General features: G+C 49.0%; 2 protein-coding genes and 1 long non-coding RNA gene across 7 annotated transcripts; 1 reads left to right on the forward strand and 2 right to left on the reverse strand.

Annotated features, from left to right (window-relative positions):
* Window positions 1–337: 337 nt before the first annotated feature.
* On the reverse strand, window positions 338–8,531 carry cry5 (cryptochrome circadian regulator 5). 3 transcript variants are annotated; one of them, XM_088619416.1, is made up of 11 exons: window positions 8,176–8,531; window positions 6,940–7,165; window positions 6,178–6,372; window positions 5,758–5,876; window positions 4,874–5,028; window positions 4,530–4,670; window positions 3,939–4,106; window positions 3,437–3,577; window positions 2,734–2,885; window positions 2,038–2,258; window positions 338–1,787 (listed from the first exon to the last, which is right to left on the reverse strand). In XM_088619416.1, the coding sequence occupies exons 2-11, from the start codon at window positions 7,152–7,154 to the stop codon at window positions 1,696–1,698; spliced, it is 1,599 nt and encodes a 532-aa protein (XP_088475542.1). In that variant the 5' UTR covers window positions 7,155–7,165; window positions 8,176–8,531; the 3' UTR covers window positions 338–1,695. The 3 variants fall into 3 exon arrangements, with proteins under 3 accessions (XP_088475542.1, XP_088475541.1, XP_088475543.1); XM_088619415.1 differs by having other exon boundaries at window positions 6,940–7,179; XM_088619417.1 differs by lacking the exon at window positions 338–1,787 and having other exon boundaries at window positions 2,125–2,258; window positions 2,660–2,885; window positions 6,940–7,179.
* tirap (toll-interleukin 1 receptor (TIR) domain containing adaptor protein) lies at window positions 7,070–12,676 on the forward strand. 2 transcript variants are annotated; one of them, XM_088619425.1, is made up of 4 exons: window positions 7,070–7,185; window positions 9,702–9,746; window positions 10,318–10,902; window positions 11,706–12,676. In XM_088619425.1, the coding sequence occupies exons 2-4, from the start codon at window positions 9,740–9,742 to the stop codon at window positions 12,005–12,007; spliced, it is 894 nt and encodes a 297-aa protein (XP_088475551.1). In that variant the 5' UTR covers window positions 7,070–7,185; window positions 9,702–9,739; the 3' UTR covers window positions 12,008–12,676. The 2 variants fall into 2 exon arrangements, with proteins under 2 accessions (XP_088475551.1, XP_088475550.1); XM_088619424.1 differs by lacking the exon at window positions 7,070–7,185 and adding an exon at window positions 8,557–8,887.
* LOC148641175 (uncharacterized) lies at window positions 11,460–13,141 on the reverse strand. Of its 2 annotated transcripts, none has more exons than XR_015930151.1 (2): window positions 12,786–13,141; window positions 11,460–12,020 (listed from the first exon to the last, which is right to left on the reverse strand). It is a non-coding gene; the product is annotated as an uncharacterized LOC148641175 (long non-coding RNA). The 2 variants fall into 2 exon arrangements; XR_015930152.1 differs by having other exon boundaries at window positions 11,460–12,063; window positions 12,786–12,953.
* Window positions 13,142–13,143: the final 2 nt, after the last annotated feature.

The following is a 13,143-nucleotide window of genomic DNA, read 5'->3' on the forward strand; positions in this document are numbered from 1 at the left end:
ACACTAGAGTGAATAAGGAGCCCCCCTCTGGGGAACAATGTGTAGAGAGAGAAAGACTTCAGGAATCACCAGTTTTGGGGAGCGCAGGTTCCTTTCGACAAAGGCACATTAAATTTAATTTTCCTTCAGAAACGACAAATCTTGTTTGATTTCTGCTGTCGTCTTGACCAGATCTAAGTATTGAAAAATGTACCGAAAATGAGGACATTAATTCTTGAGCGTCCAGTGAATTTGGGGCATCTGCTATAAAGGGTTATTATCTCATGGTAGTGATTAGGTATTACCTTATTCACTCCTGCACAGCTCCAATCACTACCCAAGAATGACAAGAGCATAATTATTCCCATCTTTCTTTACTGGCACCATTAGGAAGGACATTGCAAAAGACACAATTTTGGTTTGGACTCATTACAGGCATGTAGCAAGAACTATAGAAAAAAAAGTTAGAAAAATCTACGTGACAAAAACTTGTGTATCTACAGGATGCTGACATCTTCCTCTTCAAGGAAAGGTGGGAGAGCAACAAAAGGCGAACTAGCATGATATTCAGTTAAATGTGCAATTTCAACAGCTCTTGGGCTAACATTTTCACCAGACGCTGATAAGACCTTATTTAGAATATTGTGTACAGTTTTCAACACCAGTTACATAGCCTTAGTGAAAAGAGAAGACAAAAAAAAAAAGAGTAGGCAATTCAAGTATTGAGATCAAAGGCACTGAACACTGGACTTTTTCCTTAGTTAACAGTGAAAACAGACCGAACAGTGTGAAAACCACAAGGAACCACATTTAAAACACAACGGAAGGCTCTTTTCTTTTTTTTTTTTACACAAAAGGCCTGTGAATGTCTGCAACAAGCTACGCATTCAAGATGTCAAAGCCAACCGGCTTTTTTAAAGACAGTTGGTTGAGGTCCTTCGGTCAGTTGGTTACTGGCAATCAAATGACATTTTGGACCAAATAGCCTCCTCTCATTTGTAACCTTACTTAAGTGTGTGGTTAACAACTATTTTAAGTTATTTCCAAACCATATCAAAAACTTACAGCTCAGGGGTAAGCTAAATGTTTATTATTTCCTAGCACAATTACCTTATTTTTTAAATTGCAAACAGTGAGCTTGGTCTTCAGGGTTCACACAGCTGTCCTATGTACCTCAGCAACAAAACATGGCTGAAGATCCTAATAATAAAACAAGCAGTACTATTAGTTTACAAGACAGTTTTTAACCCCCAAGCTTTTATATATTTATACCAATATTTCCAGAAGACAACAGAAGGTATATAAATACCCCCATCCATCTAACCATTTCACTGAAAACGGTGTCACGGGGCAGCCGAAGCCTATCTCCAGCCTATTGCAGGCTGCACACACTCACACCAGGGCCAATTTTCCCAGAAGCCAGTTAACCTACCAGTATGTCTGTGGACTGTGGGAGGAAACTGGTACCCTGAGGGAACCCAGGTGAATACTGAAAGTCCAGAACTGGACCCAGGGCCCTAGTGCTGCAAGGCAGCAATGCTAACTACTGTGACACCAAGCCACCCTGTATATAAATACTCTTGCAATCTAAAATGTCACGGGAAAAAAAACTTCCAAGTAAAAGGCGTACAGCTGTGCTTTACGACCCTTCCTGCCTCATCGAACGCCCTCTCCTTCCATGTGCAAGACACATTCCTGGAGGCCCGCAGTCACTCGCTATCCACTTAGCGTCATCTTCTCTTCAACAGAATCTCGCTTTTGTTTCTTCGTCAGCAGGTCTGCCACTGACTGCCCTTTGCGTTTCATTCCTGGAAGAAAAGGAAATACACTTTATCATCATCATCATCCATTCTGAATGGAAGAGTCAAGACGGTTAAATGCTTATTTTTCTTTTCACTTGGCCCTAGGAACCGCAGTTCAACAGGAAAACTGGTCAGGCTCAGAATCCGGCCAGTGGAAGCATAAGGAAGTACTCTGCTATGTGGACACCTTCCGTACGAGAATGTTAAAGTTGCATTTGGAAACTGTTCCAATCCTTCTCCGTGTCCTCAGTCTCACCTTTCCCTGTGCCCTCTTGCTCGCCACCGAGTTGGGCACGCCGTGCGTATGCCAGCTTCATCCTCTGGATGTTCTTCTTGCTGACTACATCATGGTCCACAATAGGCCGGGGGTAATCTTTTCCCACAATGCACCCTGCTTGCTCTTGGACGCTGCGTGGCGCCTTCCAGGGCTCGTAGATATATGCCGATGGGAACTTTTTGAGTACAGGCAGGTACTTCCTATAACAGGATAGAGACTGTCAAGGAACTCCCTCCATTCCCTAAATCAGGGAATAACAGCCGTAGAATAGTGGGCACTGTTTCTGAGGCACTAACGCACCAAAGAAGGGATTTCTTATTTCTTTAGATTAATATGTGAAGGTCAATTTGCGATTTTGTTTATATGCCATAAGACAATAAATCTTCAATAGGTGTCGTAATATCAACTTGACGTGAATAAACGAAAGAGAATTGAAACCCAGTTAAAGAATATTTACTTTGGCAAATGGCGCAACTGTAAATTTAAGAGCAATGAAGCCTCATATGAAATGTATTCTGCAGGTCTTCCTCAGATTGTCTGCATTAATTTGTAATTAAACATCCGTTATATAAAAAAAAATGCTTCCCAGTGAACAGCTGACCATTCTCTGGACTTCAGAATGTCCCTGCTGCTGCTCAGTGAGGCCCATGGGATGAAGTTGGGGCTCTGCGGTACCTGATGTAGTCCCCGTTCTTGTCTGTCTTCTTCCCGAAGGCGATGGGAGAGTAGACCCTGTAGTACTGGTGGAAGAAAGCGCTGGCTGACAACCACTGCCAGTTCCCGGCGTTCAGGGCCCAGTCTGCATCCAGCAGCAGCTCCTCGAACACCTGAAACGGGTACCAGACGAGCCGCTCAGGCCCCGCGTATGCGCTACAGAGGAAAGGGGGCGGAGCCAATCATCTGCAAGGCCAATATTTGTCTTAGTAGTGTAGCGTTTGGTTAACACATACTCTTTGATAACGTGTACAATCACTTAAACGTTTCACTCAGATGAAGGCCATTAGAAAAGAAAACAGACTCTCAGCCTTTTCCTGCAACACATCTTGGAATATTTTGTGGAGAAAATATAACCTTCCGAGGAACGATAACAAAAGCAAAGCAAGGCGAGTGGTTTTTTGTCCCAGAAACAATTTCATTTATAAACAGGCACTATGCATCGGCGCCGACGCCAACCCCAGGCTGTGAACCTATCCCTTCATGGGCTGCAGTCCGTTTCCTTTTAATGGCGCTTTTCTATCCTAGGAAAAAACGATGGCGAGCATGTAGTTAAAAAAAAACTTGTTCGATTAAGGAAAATGGAAACGGCAGGGGTTGGGGGGGGGAGAGAACGAGGCGCTTGCGAACGGGACAGAGCAGCACAGACGGCTTTCCTCCTGACCTTCTGGCCCTCCTGCCAGCTGATCCAGAGGTCTCCGCGCGTGAGGAAACAGGCCACGGCGTGCCTGGCCAGGTGATGGACCCAGCCCTCGGACCGCAGCTGGGTCATGATGGCGTCGATGAAGGGGAAGCCCGTGCAACCCTGTGACACACACACACGCACGGACACTTGTGGGACAGAACGAGTAGCAGCGCTTGACGTAACCAGCCAGTCTGAAGAGCAGGCAGCCTGGGATAACCCATTTTCACTCGGGTAACTAAATTATTCAAAACGGGGATGTTCGAGGAGTTGGGTGGTGTTGGTGTGCAAGATGAAGAACCTTCCTTAGAGAGCCTACAGCTCGTGAGTATTGGCCATGGAGAGACAAGACCCTCTTGGCTCTTCGAGAGCACCTTTGGCATTGCTCATCACGGCCTTTTCACTCGCACTAATACGGGGGGGTCTTCCTTGGTTCTGGCGGCAGTGGGGGGTTCACACTCACAAGCCCCTCCCGATCGCTCACCTCCCGCCAAGCCGCCAGGTGTTCTCCGTTCTCGTCCCAGTTGATCTGCACACAAACCGGGTTGCCCTCCATGCGGTCGAAGTTGGGGATGCCCAGGCCGGCGGTGTAGAAGAATTCCCTCCACAGCAGCTGGCCGTGCAGGGAGACGGGGGGCTCCGAGTGCTTCCGCTGTAGGAAACAGACTCCGACTGTGCTCAGCCTTAACAGGACACGGCACGGTGTGCCACATCGTAAGAGACACAAAGCAAAGCAGGTGGTGGCTTGACCTGCTTGGATGTCTGGAAGGAAGAGGCTTAGCTTACATATAATGGATGAAGCATTAAAGCTGTCCAGGGCAAACCAGGAGGCAAGTGCCAGTTACTTTTAAGAAAATGGTTAGATAAGGCTCCATTCTTGCGCCCAGCTAACACAAAGCTGACAAAATCTTGCGCGGAGAAAGCACCAGAGGGGTGAGCAGCGTTTTAGACGGCATCCCTCAGTTCTGCTTGTTCGTTTAGTTTTGTACAGAGCTGAGAGATAAGCAAACTAAGCAGCACGTCTTATGAAGTTCACGAGGGGCGGTTTTATTTCCAAAGTCAGGCAGACCCTCACCCCGCGGTACACGTCGGTCAGTCTCCACCAAAACGTGCGCGCCGACAGGCAGCCGAACTTCAGGTAGGGGCTGAGCACGGTGGTGCTGGGGCTGAGGGCGTTCGGCTCCGTGTTGGGCTTCTGGAAGCCACACACCCATGCCTGGGAAAGCAGACAATTCAGGTGAATTCAAGACCCAACCAAAAACTTGTTCGTGCTATCAACGGAGCTTCACAAGAAATAAAAATACTCTGGATGTGAGGCTTAACCAATTGATTCTCTCTGCCTCCTTCATTGTTTAAGTACAGCTTAAAGGGAGCCTTTTACAACACACATCCACCCTGCCCTGGACGCACGACAGGTACCGTTCTCTGCATGTGTCGGTCCAGCCGGGACAGAGCCTCCGTCTCACCACCGGGGTACAATTCAGGACCAGCAGTCCGGGGATCCTGCCCCAGCTCCTCCAGGGTGGGGACCCCAAACTCCTCATCATGCCTCTCCGAACAGGGGGTGCACACACCTGTGGGGGAGTGGGGGGGGGAGAATATCAAAGGGAGCAAAATCCCCGTTCTTGGGTGCACGTACTAAAAAGATGCAGTAAACTGGATGACTACAGACACGTGTAGGTACAGTTAGTAGGAAATGTTGCACTATGCAATGAAGGGGTTATGGTATGTGTGAGGTAGCTCACTGTGCAATCACCTCCTGTCTAGTCTACATTTTTGAATATTCATGGGAAATGTCATTGATTTTAAAAATGGGCATTGAGGCACGGTGGCACTGGGGCCTTGGGTTCAGCTCTTGGGGTGCTGTCTGTGTGAGTTTGTATGTTCTTCCTATGTTCATGTGGGCTCCCTCCAGGTGCTCCGGTTTCCTCCCACAGTCCAAAGACATGCTGGGAGGTTAGCTGGCTTCTGGGGAATTTGGTGCTGGCGTGAGGGTGTGTCCGAGTTTGTTTCTGCGGGGGCCATGCAACGAACTGGCGTTTCATCCAGGGCGCGCCCTACCTCGCGCCTGCTGCCTGCTGGGATAGGCTCCAGCTCCCCCGCAGGTCTGTACTGGATGTTAGAGAATAGATGGGCTTTGAGGGCGGGGCAGGGCCAGACCGCCTAACTCACACCTTCTCCACCACACGCAGTTCATCAAAGTGAAGAAGGCTGAGCACACTTTCCGTGAAGCTTGAGGATGATAAACCCGCAGGTCCAGAAGTGGCCTGTGCTATCCCAGACTGCCAACGACCGCTCGATACCTTTCATGTCCTCCGCCGTCGGCGGTGGTACGGGTCTTTTGGGCGCACCGAGGGTTCTCAGCAGAGCCTGCAGCCGGTTATACGTCAGAGGAGCTTTCCCATTGTTCTCCACTAATATCCTGGTACGAGAAGAATGGGAGACAACCATTTTTCACACTTTACAAGGCTTTGAGCAGAGGTACCAACATGTTATAGACACCCAGGAGGAATAACTCCTGACCTTTGCGACATTAGTGTAGATTACCCACAATGCAATCTTTAAATCTGTGATCCACAGACAAGCCTTCATCGATTTTTTTGCCTGGCCGTGAAACCCTTGGAGCCACGTGAGCCCTGGTGGACCCCGATATGCGAGAGCCTTCCTCGCCGTTTTTCGGAGACAAGACCGGGGATCAAGCCCCGGGTGGATGGCCACAGTACCTCTCTGTGTCGTACAGCGTGTGGGAGACCTTCTGGATGACTTCCACGCCATGCTCCTCCGCGATCTTCCCCACCTGGGCGTCTCGCTGCCGGGCGTAGGGCTCCGTGTCCACCTCGAAGGTCAGCCGGGTCACCTTCCACTGCTCGAAGAGGCGAGGGAAGACCTCGGCCGGTGACCCCCGCACCACAAACAGCCTGATGAAACAGGACCGCAGGTCACCCTCAAGTGCATCCGTTCATATACCATTGCAACACTTCCATTCCAAGTCTTCCTCCCCACCCGTTAACTGAATAATGGGGGCGATCTTCAACAGCAGGAAGAATTAAGTCAGGGGTGTTTAACACTTATCCTGGCAGAGGACTGTCTGCAGGTTTTCTCTGGTCTTGTCCAAGCTGCAGCACCTGAAGAACTGGGAAAAAGTGTCTAATGGGTTCAATTATTCCAATAATGAGCTGATTGATTTTATAAAGAACCAAGTTAGAATGGAAATCTGCAAACAGGCCACTTTGGAGCAGGACTGGGCACTCCTGAATCGAGTCACTAAAGAAAAGGATGGACATGGCCCACACTGGGTGTAGCGGAGCAAGTTTGGACACGGTGACATTATCGCCCTCCCTGCACGTAGCAGGGACCTCAGCTGCCAGGTGTTGCGGGACTAAACGGGCGGGGTGGAGTGGCAGAGGGCACGAGCCCGCGCAGAACCGCGACGGTCACATGGGCACCCATCTCCGTTTAGCAGGCCGATCCAGTTCCCCTCTCACCTGGAGCCGAGCTTCCTCAGGTTACCGTCGAGGTCCTGGAGAGCCCGGAGGAGAAACCGCCAGCGGTTGACGCTCACCCGCGCGTTCTTGGGGAACCAGGGGTCAAGGAGGAAGACGGGCCAGAGCTCGGCGCAGTCCCGCAGCGAGGCCAGCAGAGCCGGGTTGTCGTGGAGACGGAGCCCCTTGCGGAACCAGTGGATGGAGCGGTGCATCATGGGCCTGGCGCCTGGGTGAAGGACACTGCTGGTAATTAGCGCGAGGCAGACCGGGAGCACAGAGGTTAAAACATCCATCCATCCACCTTCCAGACCGCTTCCTCTGGTTAAGGGTAGTGGGGGAGTCGGAGCCTATTCTGGCTAGCAACAGGCGCAAGACAGGGCACACCCTGGCTGGAACGCCAGTCCACTGCAGAGCAGCTACACACTCACAACAGGGACAATTTTCCTAGAAGCCAAATGACCTACCAGTGTGTCTCTGAGCTGCGAGACCCACTCGAACACAGGGAGAAAGTACACATTTCCATACAGACAGCACGCCAAGTCCAGGATTGAACACAGGGTCCCAGTGCTGCCAGACAGCAGTGCCACTGTGACCACTGCGCCCAAGGTTAAAACAACACGTGGGAAAATTACAGTCCCAGCACTCCACTGACACAGCCTTATGGATGAGGCCAGCACAGTGCTCTATACTCTAGTGGGAGCACAGCACAGTCACTCCAGTGTGCAGACTGGAGCAGGGCGTCATGCATGGGTGAAATCTATAGTAACAAGTATTAAAGTATATGAAACGAAATACGAACCGAATTAAAAAATGATAGAAAATAAAGTAATCTTTAAAACAATACCTTACGTATTCCTATGAATGTTACAGCCAAGAGCCGGGACATTATTGTCAGAAACCTTTTGGAGTACATCTAATTATTTTGAGAAAAACCATGTTCCATAGTGATTTCATACACATCTTTATTTTGTAGATCTTTGTACAAAGCAAGGAAAACGGGTGCATGCCTGATTTACTTGAAAATTGTTTGTTGTTTTTTTGGAGCTACACGCGTTGTGTAACGCAGTAATTACACAAGCATGACAGAAAACAGGGCACTTTTTTTTAAACCGTGCGTGGAGGAACAGGCAGATTACAGGACCGTGAAAGTGCAAAAAAAAAGAGTTGATACAAAGAAAATTGTCAAGATTTAATAAAGCAACCATTTTAATATTTAAATATAATTAAATGGCAAACCTGGCAAATGCTTCCAGCCAAATCCAGTCAGAGTCCATATACTGTACCAGTACTAATTCCCAGATTCCACTTTGAAGACTGAGGTTCGAAGATTATCATTCAAAAAAAAAAACCTGCCCGTGAAAACACGGTAGAATTGTTCATTTGCTTGACGTTTCCTTCTTCTTGTGCACCGACTTGCAAATTACTTAACCAGCATCCTGCAGCCTGAACAGTGTTACAAAACTCACCGCAACCCATGACGTCAGAAGAGCGAGACAGAAACTTCCAAGAGCCAATTAAAGTGCTCAATTCGGTGCCCATCTCATATGTACACTACATGCATGCACACGTGGTGCCGGTTCGATGCGATCAATCGCTGAGGTTTAGAAGCAGGCGAGAGACGCTTGAGGGTGCACAAGCGACGATACTGTGTGTGTGAGGGGGTTATTGATAAGAGAATTCTGCGGCTCCCCACGATGAATGAAATGAAAGCAGCAGATGACATTAAGACTCATTTACAGTGTGTTTTCGGTTGGCTGCCGCCCCTGTTGAACTGTTTTGCGGAAGGAAGCAAAAGGGGCTCAATGCCCGTCTCGGCACTGTTATTTCATTTGCTAAACACAACAGGAAGTAAACTTTGCAGGCTGCTAGGGGAAGTATAAACGTCGACAGTCCCGAAATCTCCGTTTGCATTGCTCATGATTCGGTCAAAGGTAGAGTTTTCAACGCGGTGAGTTGCTTGTGCTGTGAACCCTCATCTTCTCGTTTTTGTACTTTAGCAGCATTTTAATATGGGAAGAAACTGGGGGGGAAACTCCAATACGTTTTCGGTACCAGCAGGCAATAGGTGTGCTGAGGGTTCTAGTCCCTGTCATCACACGACTCTTTTTAAAATACAAAATTTTAAGTTCTGGAAGTCGGAGACTTCATGAACCTCAATTTTGGTATGAGGCGTCGGAAGGCGAGAGAGAAAAAAAAGCAAAAGTATGATTTTTAATTGTAACGGATCTAAAAAAAAAAGGCAGAAGGAATCCTGCAGGAAAAAACTGACACGTCACGAGGAGATATAGTTCTGAAAGCAACAGTCGGGTGTAATCGATCCGTTGGTAATATTGCCTCGATATCCTATGTAGAAAACAATGGTCTAACGTTACTCCCTACTTTAATAAGATGGAAATGCAATATAATAATAGTAATAATTGCTTACACTTACTGTATATAGCGCTTTTCTGGACACTCCACTCAAAGCGCTTATTGATATTGCTTGAACACTTGAAAAGTATCAAAGCAAAATATGTATGTGAACTGAGAGTTCTGATTTGTAGCAACCGCTGTTTATCTTTTTTTGGATACCTTTTCTCCCTTCTTTGTATTATGTGATATAAAATCCAGTACAAGTGCTTATTAATGAAGAAAGCTTAGTAGTCCACTTCTGTTTCTAGTGTGTGAGCAGGGAGCAGGTAATTGTACTGCACACGTGGGCTGGTGAGAGTCACGGCCCCCTGCTAGGAGACCTTTAATTTCTCTCTGCATCTGTCTTGCAGGAACAATTAACACCATACAGACATCTGCCACTGGAAGCATGTCCTGTAAGTCACACGTATGCTCATTCTATCACTGCCTGGTATTTCTTATCCACAGAATACAGTTTTAGTCTTTCATCCATATCAATAGCAGCAATATCAATAGACAGTTTTGATGGGCACGCACCCACCTCATCATTTAGCATTCAAATGTGCAGACTTCCAACAATTCTCACATTTTATGCACAGGGGTTCCCATGACTGTCACCATCTGTCACGAATGAGGATCGAGCCATTTGAAGGAGATCTTTAAAGGGCAGGACCCCAACTGATCCCCCCCCCCCCACTTCCTGCTGGACTGAGCTTTAAAGAATTTAGGAACAAGTAAAGGTTTATTCCAGGCTGAAAAGAGGGAAAAAAACACAACGTTTCGGCTGTGGGGTCTTCTCCGGGTGTCTTCTCGCGAACAGTCGAAACGGTGTGTTTCCTTTCTTCTCTTTTCAGCCTGGAATAAGCCTTGACTTGTTCCTCTGCAGCCTACGCACGCTGACGCCGCTCCCGACTTGAAATAATTGACTCGGCTGGGGATGGTTCGGCACAAAAGGGCTTCTCCCAACGCGTTCTTCCTTTCCACCAGTCAGCCTCTGGCGCATCCTCCCCCGCAGAAAGAGAGGCTCTGCTCCAGGCTCCTCGGCAGATGAGAGAGAGCCCCCCGCGGCATCACGCTCGTCCTCCTCCTCCTTCGCGGACTCCTCCTCCTTGGCTTCCCCGTCCTCCTCCTGGTCTCCGATGCCGGACCTGCGGAGCAGCGCCCGGTGGAGCCGGGATTACGACGTGTGCGTGTGCCACAGCGAGGCCGACGTCTCCGAAGCCCAGCTCCTGGTCTCCCACCTCGAGGCTCGGCAGCCCCCGCTGCGCTGCTTCCTGCACTGGCGCGACTCGGCCCCGGGGGGCGCCGTCCCCACCGAGCTCTTCCGGGCGGTGAGCAGCAGCCACTGCTGGGCCGTGCTCATCACCCGCAGCTTCCTCGGGGACCCCTGGTGCAGGTACCAGGTGCACCAGGCCCTGGCCGAGGCGCCCATGGCCGACGGGAGGCTCATTCCCATCATGCTCCAGCTGCCGCGCGCCGAGTACCCCGACGAGCTGCGGTTCTACTACTACATTGACGTCACCCTGGACCGCGAGAGGGGCTACGGCCTGGTGTACAAGAGTGTGCTGAGCTGTGAGTCAGCGTAGCGCCGCGCTTTCCCCAACGGAGAGAGGGGGGGCCCCGCAGTCGAGGGACTGGCCCCGGCACTGAGGCGGGGCAGCGTGGTCCGGATGTTCCTGGTTCAAGCTTGTGTCACTGGCCAAGCTGGGACCAGGTTAAGTGGTCAGTGGCACAGTTATCAGAGCCCCGCCAGGAGCAGGGTGGGGGGGGAACTGGCCAAAGTCCCCCGCCCCCCCCCCCGGGGCTCGTAGTGCACCAGCAGCTCCTGTGACGTCAGGCTTGGAGTGACGTCAGTAAGAGACACGCTGCCTCTCCTATTGACACTAACTCTCTTGTCCGGCGGTGGGCAGCTCGAGACGGGTGGGCGGGTCAGAGGAGTGTACAAACGGGTTCATTCTCTCCCCTTGCAGGTGTAACCGGCACCTCGAAATTGACTGTGCACCTTGTTTATTACTTTTTTTTTTACGTTTCCCGTGTTACGTTTACAATTCAGCCTGGGGAAACTACCGTTAGCATTAAAATGTCGTGTTAGCACCCAAACGATAAAAATATTTTTTCCCCCAGTTGCGTACTAGTACAAGTAAGATTTTATTAACTATTATTTATTAAAGCAACCATTTACCGATAATATGATAACACTGAAATATTTAAGACATCTTTGCTAAGATGTTGCTGGCCAAAACATCGAACTTTTTAAGAAAACATTTCTGCGTGTATATTACCGTCTTACAATTTCACACGGTTTAATGGTATGATGCGGAGGTCGTGTGGAAGCCATGCTCCTCTGTTTCAGAAATATCATCTCTTTATTGTAGACCTGCTGAAGGTGTGTAAAACCGACGGCAACAGTCAGAGCTCCGGCCGGCACAGCTGCCCAGACTCCCAGCGCTCCCTAGCGGTCGACGGGCTGTCCGACCTCGCCCCTCGCAGGGTGCAGCCCTGCTCCGGAACAGCGACGCCTTCCCCCTCGGAAGCGGAGCTCCTACACAACCCTGGGTCCCCCCAGCCGGGCGGAGATGGGGCAGGAGCCGGGGACTCGCAGGCAAACGCCTCTAAACGAGAAAGTCCGAGACCGCCGATCTGCCCGACCCTGCTGGCGAGAGACGCCGTCGGGTGATGGAAGTTACCTCCTGGGGAGACGGGAGAAGGGTATCGCATGAGAGAGCGTGGCTTCTGTGGGAGACAGACATATGTAAGGGGATACGATTGTGGGGCAGATAACACGGCTGAGATTACCCTTTCTGCCTACCGATAAAATATTGCAGGCAAAGAAAAAAAAACGGAACGAACTGTCTTTTCATATTTATTTCGGTTCCTCGCCAGGAGTTAGTGTAACGCACATGAAGACAAAATTCATAGGAAGACGCAATTGCTGATTAACACCTCATTTCTCGCAATTGTATTACTTAAGTAAACCTGACATTCAGAATTGCGCGTCTACTACGCACAAACAGTGCTTGTGCGAGTCTTGTTGTTGTTCTGGACATGCAAATATAATACTTAAACCTGACATTTGAGAATTGCGCGTTTCCTACAAGCAATACGACATGCGCACTTTGAAAGGGGATACAGATTTCCACGGCATACTGAATTCGACACGACACGGCTGAACTTGTACACAGCCGGAGAAATAAGCTGAGCAAGTAAAGGTTAAGTTCGGCTATTTCCTGTCGTTTTAAATATGGGCATTGACATAACCGTGTCGAGCGAATGTACGTTACAGAAACTGCCTTTGCTTAAAGGCATCACTTGTGACATTGTTTACAGAAATAAACATTGAAGTTTATTGAGTTGCACCTTTCTTTTTCAAGCATCGTTAGAGCTGTCGTTTATTTTGAGGACAAGCGACAGATTTTTAGAAGGAAAGAGTGGCTGGTTTTATCTAAAATACTTACAGAACATAATGTGTGGTTGATTTCTGCTAGTCGTAATGCATCACCGACTCTCATCTCAAACACTTTCTTGTTTTGTTGTTGTTTTTTTTTTGTCCGTGTGACGGAAACCGACACGACGCGCACTTCCCTTTATCGTGAATTACACGGACTTGCAGTTACAATAAAATAGGGTTGTCACGTATGCATACAGAAAAGGCCCAGTTTCACAAATGATAAATCCGGACAAGTCGCTGCTTGCCGAGGACGTAAATGGGCAATGCGAGGTGCTCACGTCACATCATTTAAAAAAAAAAGGGTAAAAGCTTAGTTATTGGTGCAATTAGGCATCGAGGATCAGAACTGGGCGCTGTGGTCCTGC

This window comes from Lepisosteus platostomus, chromosome 25, assembly GCF_059453375.1.
Source record: "Lepisosteus platostomus isolate fLepPlt1 chromosome 25, fLepPlt1.hap1, whole genome shotgun sequence".
In the NCBI taxonomy this organism is placed as follows: Eukaryota; Metazoa; Chordata; class Actinopteri; order Semionotiformes; family Lepisosteidae; genus Lepisosteus; species Lepisosteus platostomus.

Excerpts from the sequence above, each read along its gene's own strand:
- tirap (XM_088619425.1), top strand. Across the intron at positions 10,903-11,705 it reads GTACAAGAGTGTGCTGAGCT|ACCTGCTGAAGGTGTGTAAA; the intron begins GTGAGTCAGCGT and ends TCTTTATTGTAG.
- cry5 (XM_088619415.1), bottom strand. The coding sequence starts at position 8,213 with ATGGACTCTGACTGGATTTGGCTGGAAGCATTTGCCAG. Across the intron at positions 6,373-6,939 it reads CTGAGGAAGCTCGGCTCCAG|GCTGTTTGTGGTGCGGGGGT; the intron begins GTGAGAGGGGAA and ends CTGTTTCATCAG. Across the intron at positions 4,671-4,873 it reads ACCGACACATGCAGAGAACG|GCATGGGTGTGTGGCTTCCA; the intron begins GTACCTGTCGTG and ends CTGCTTTCCCAG.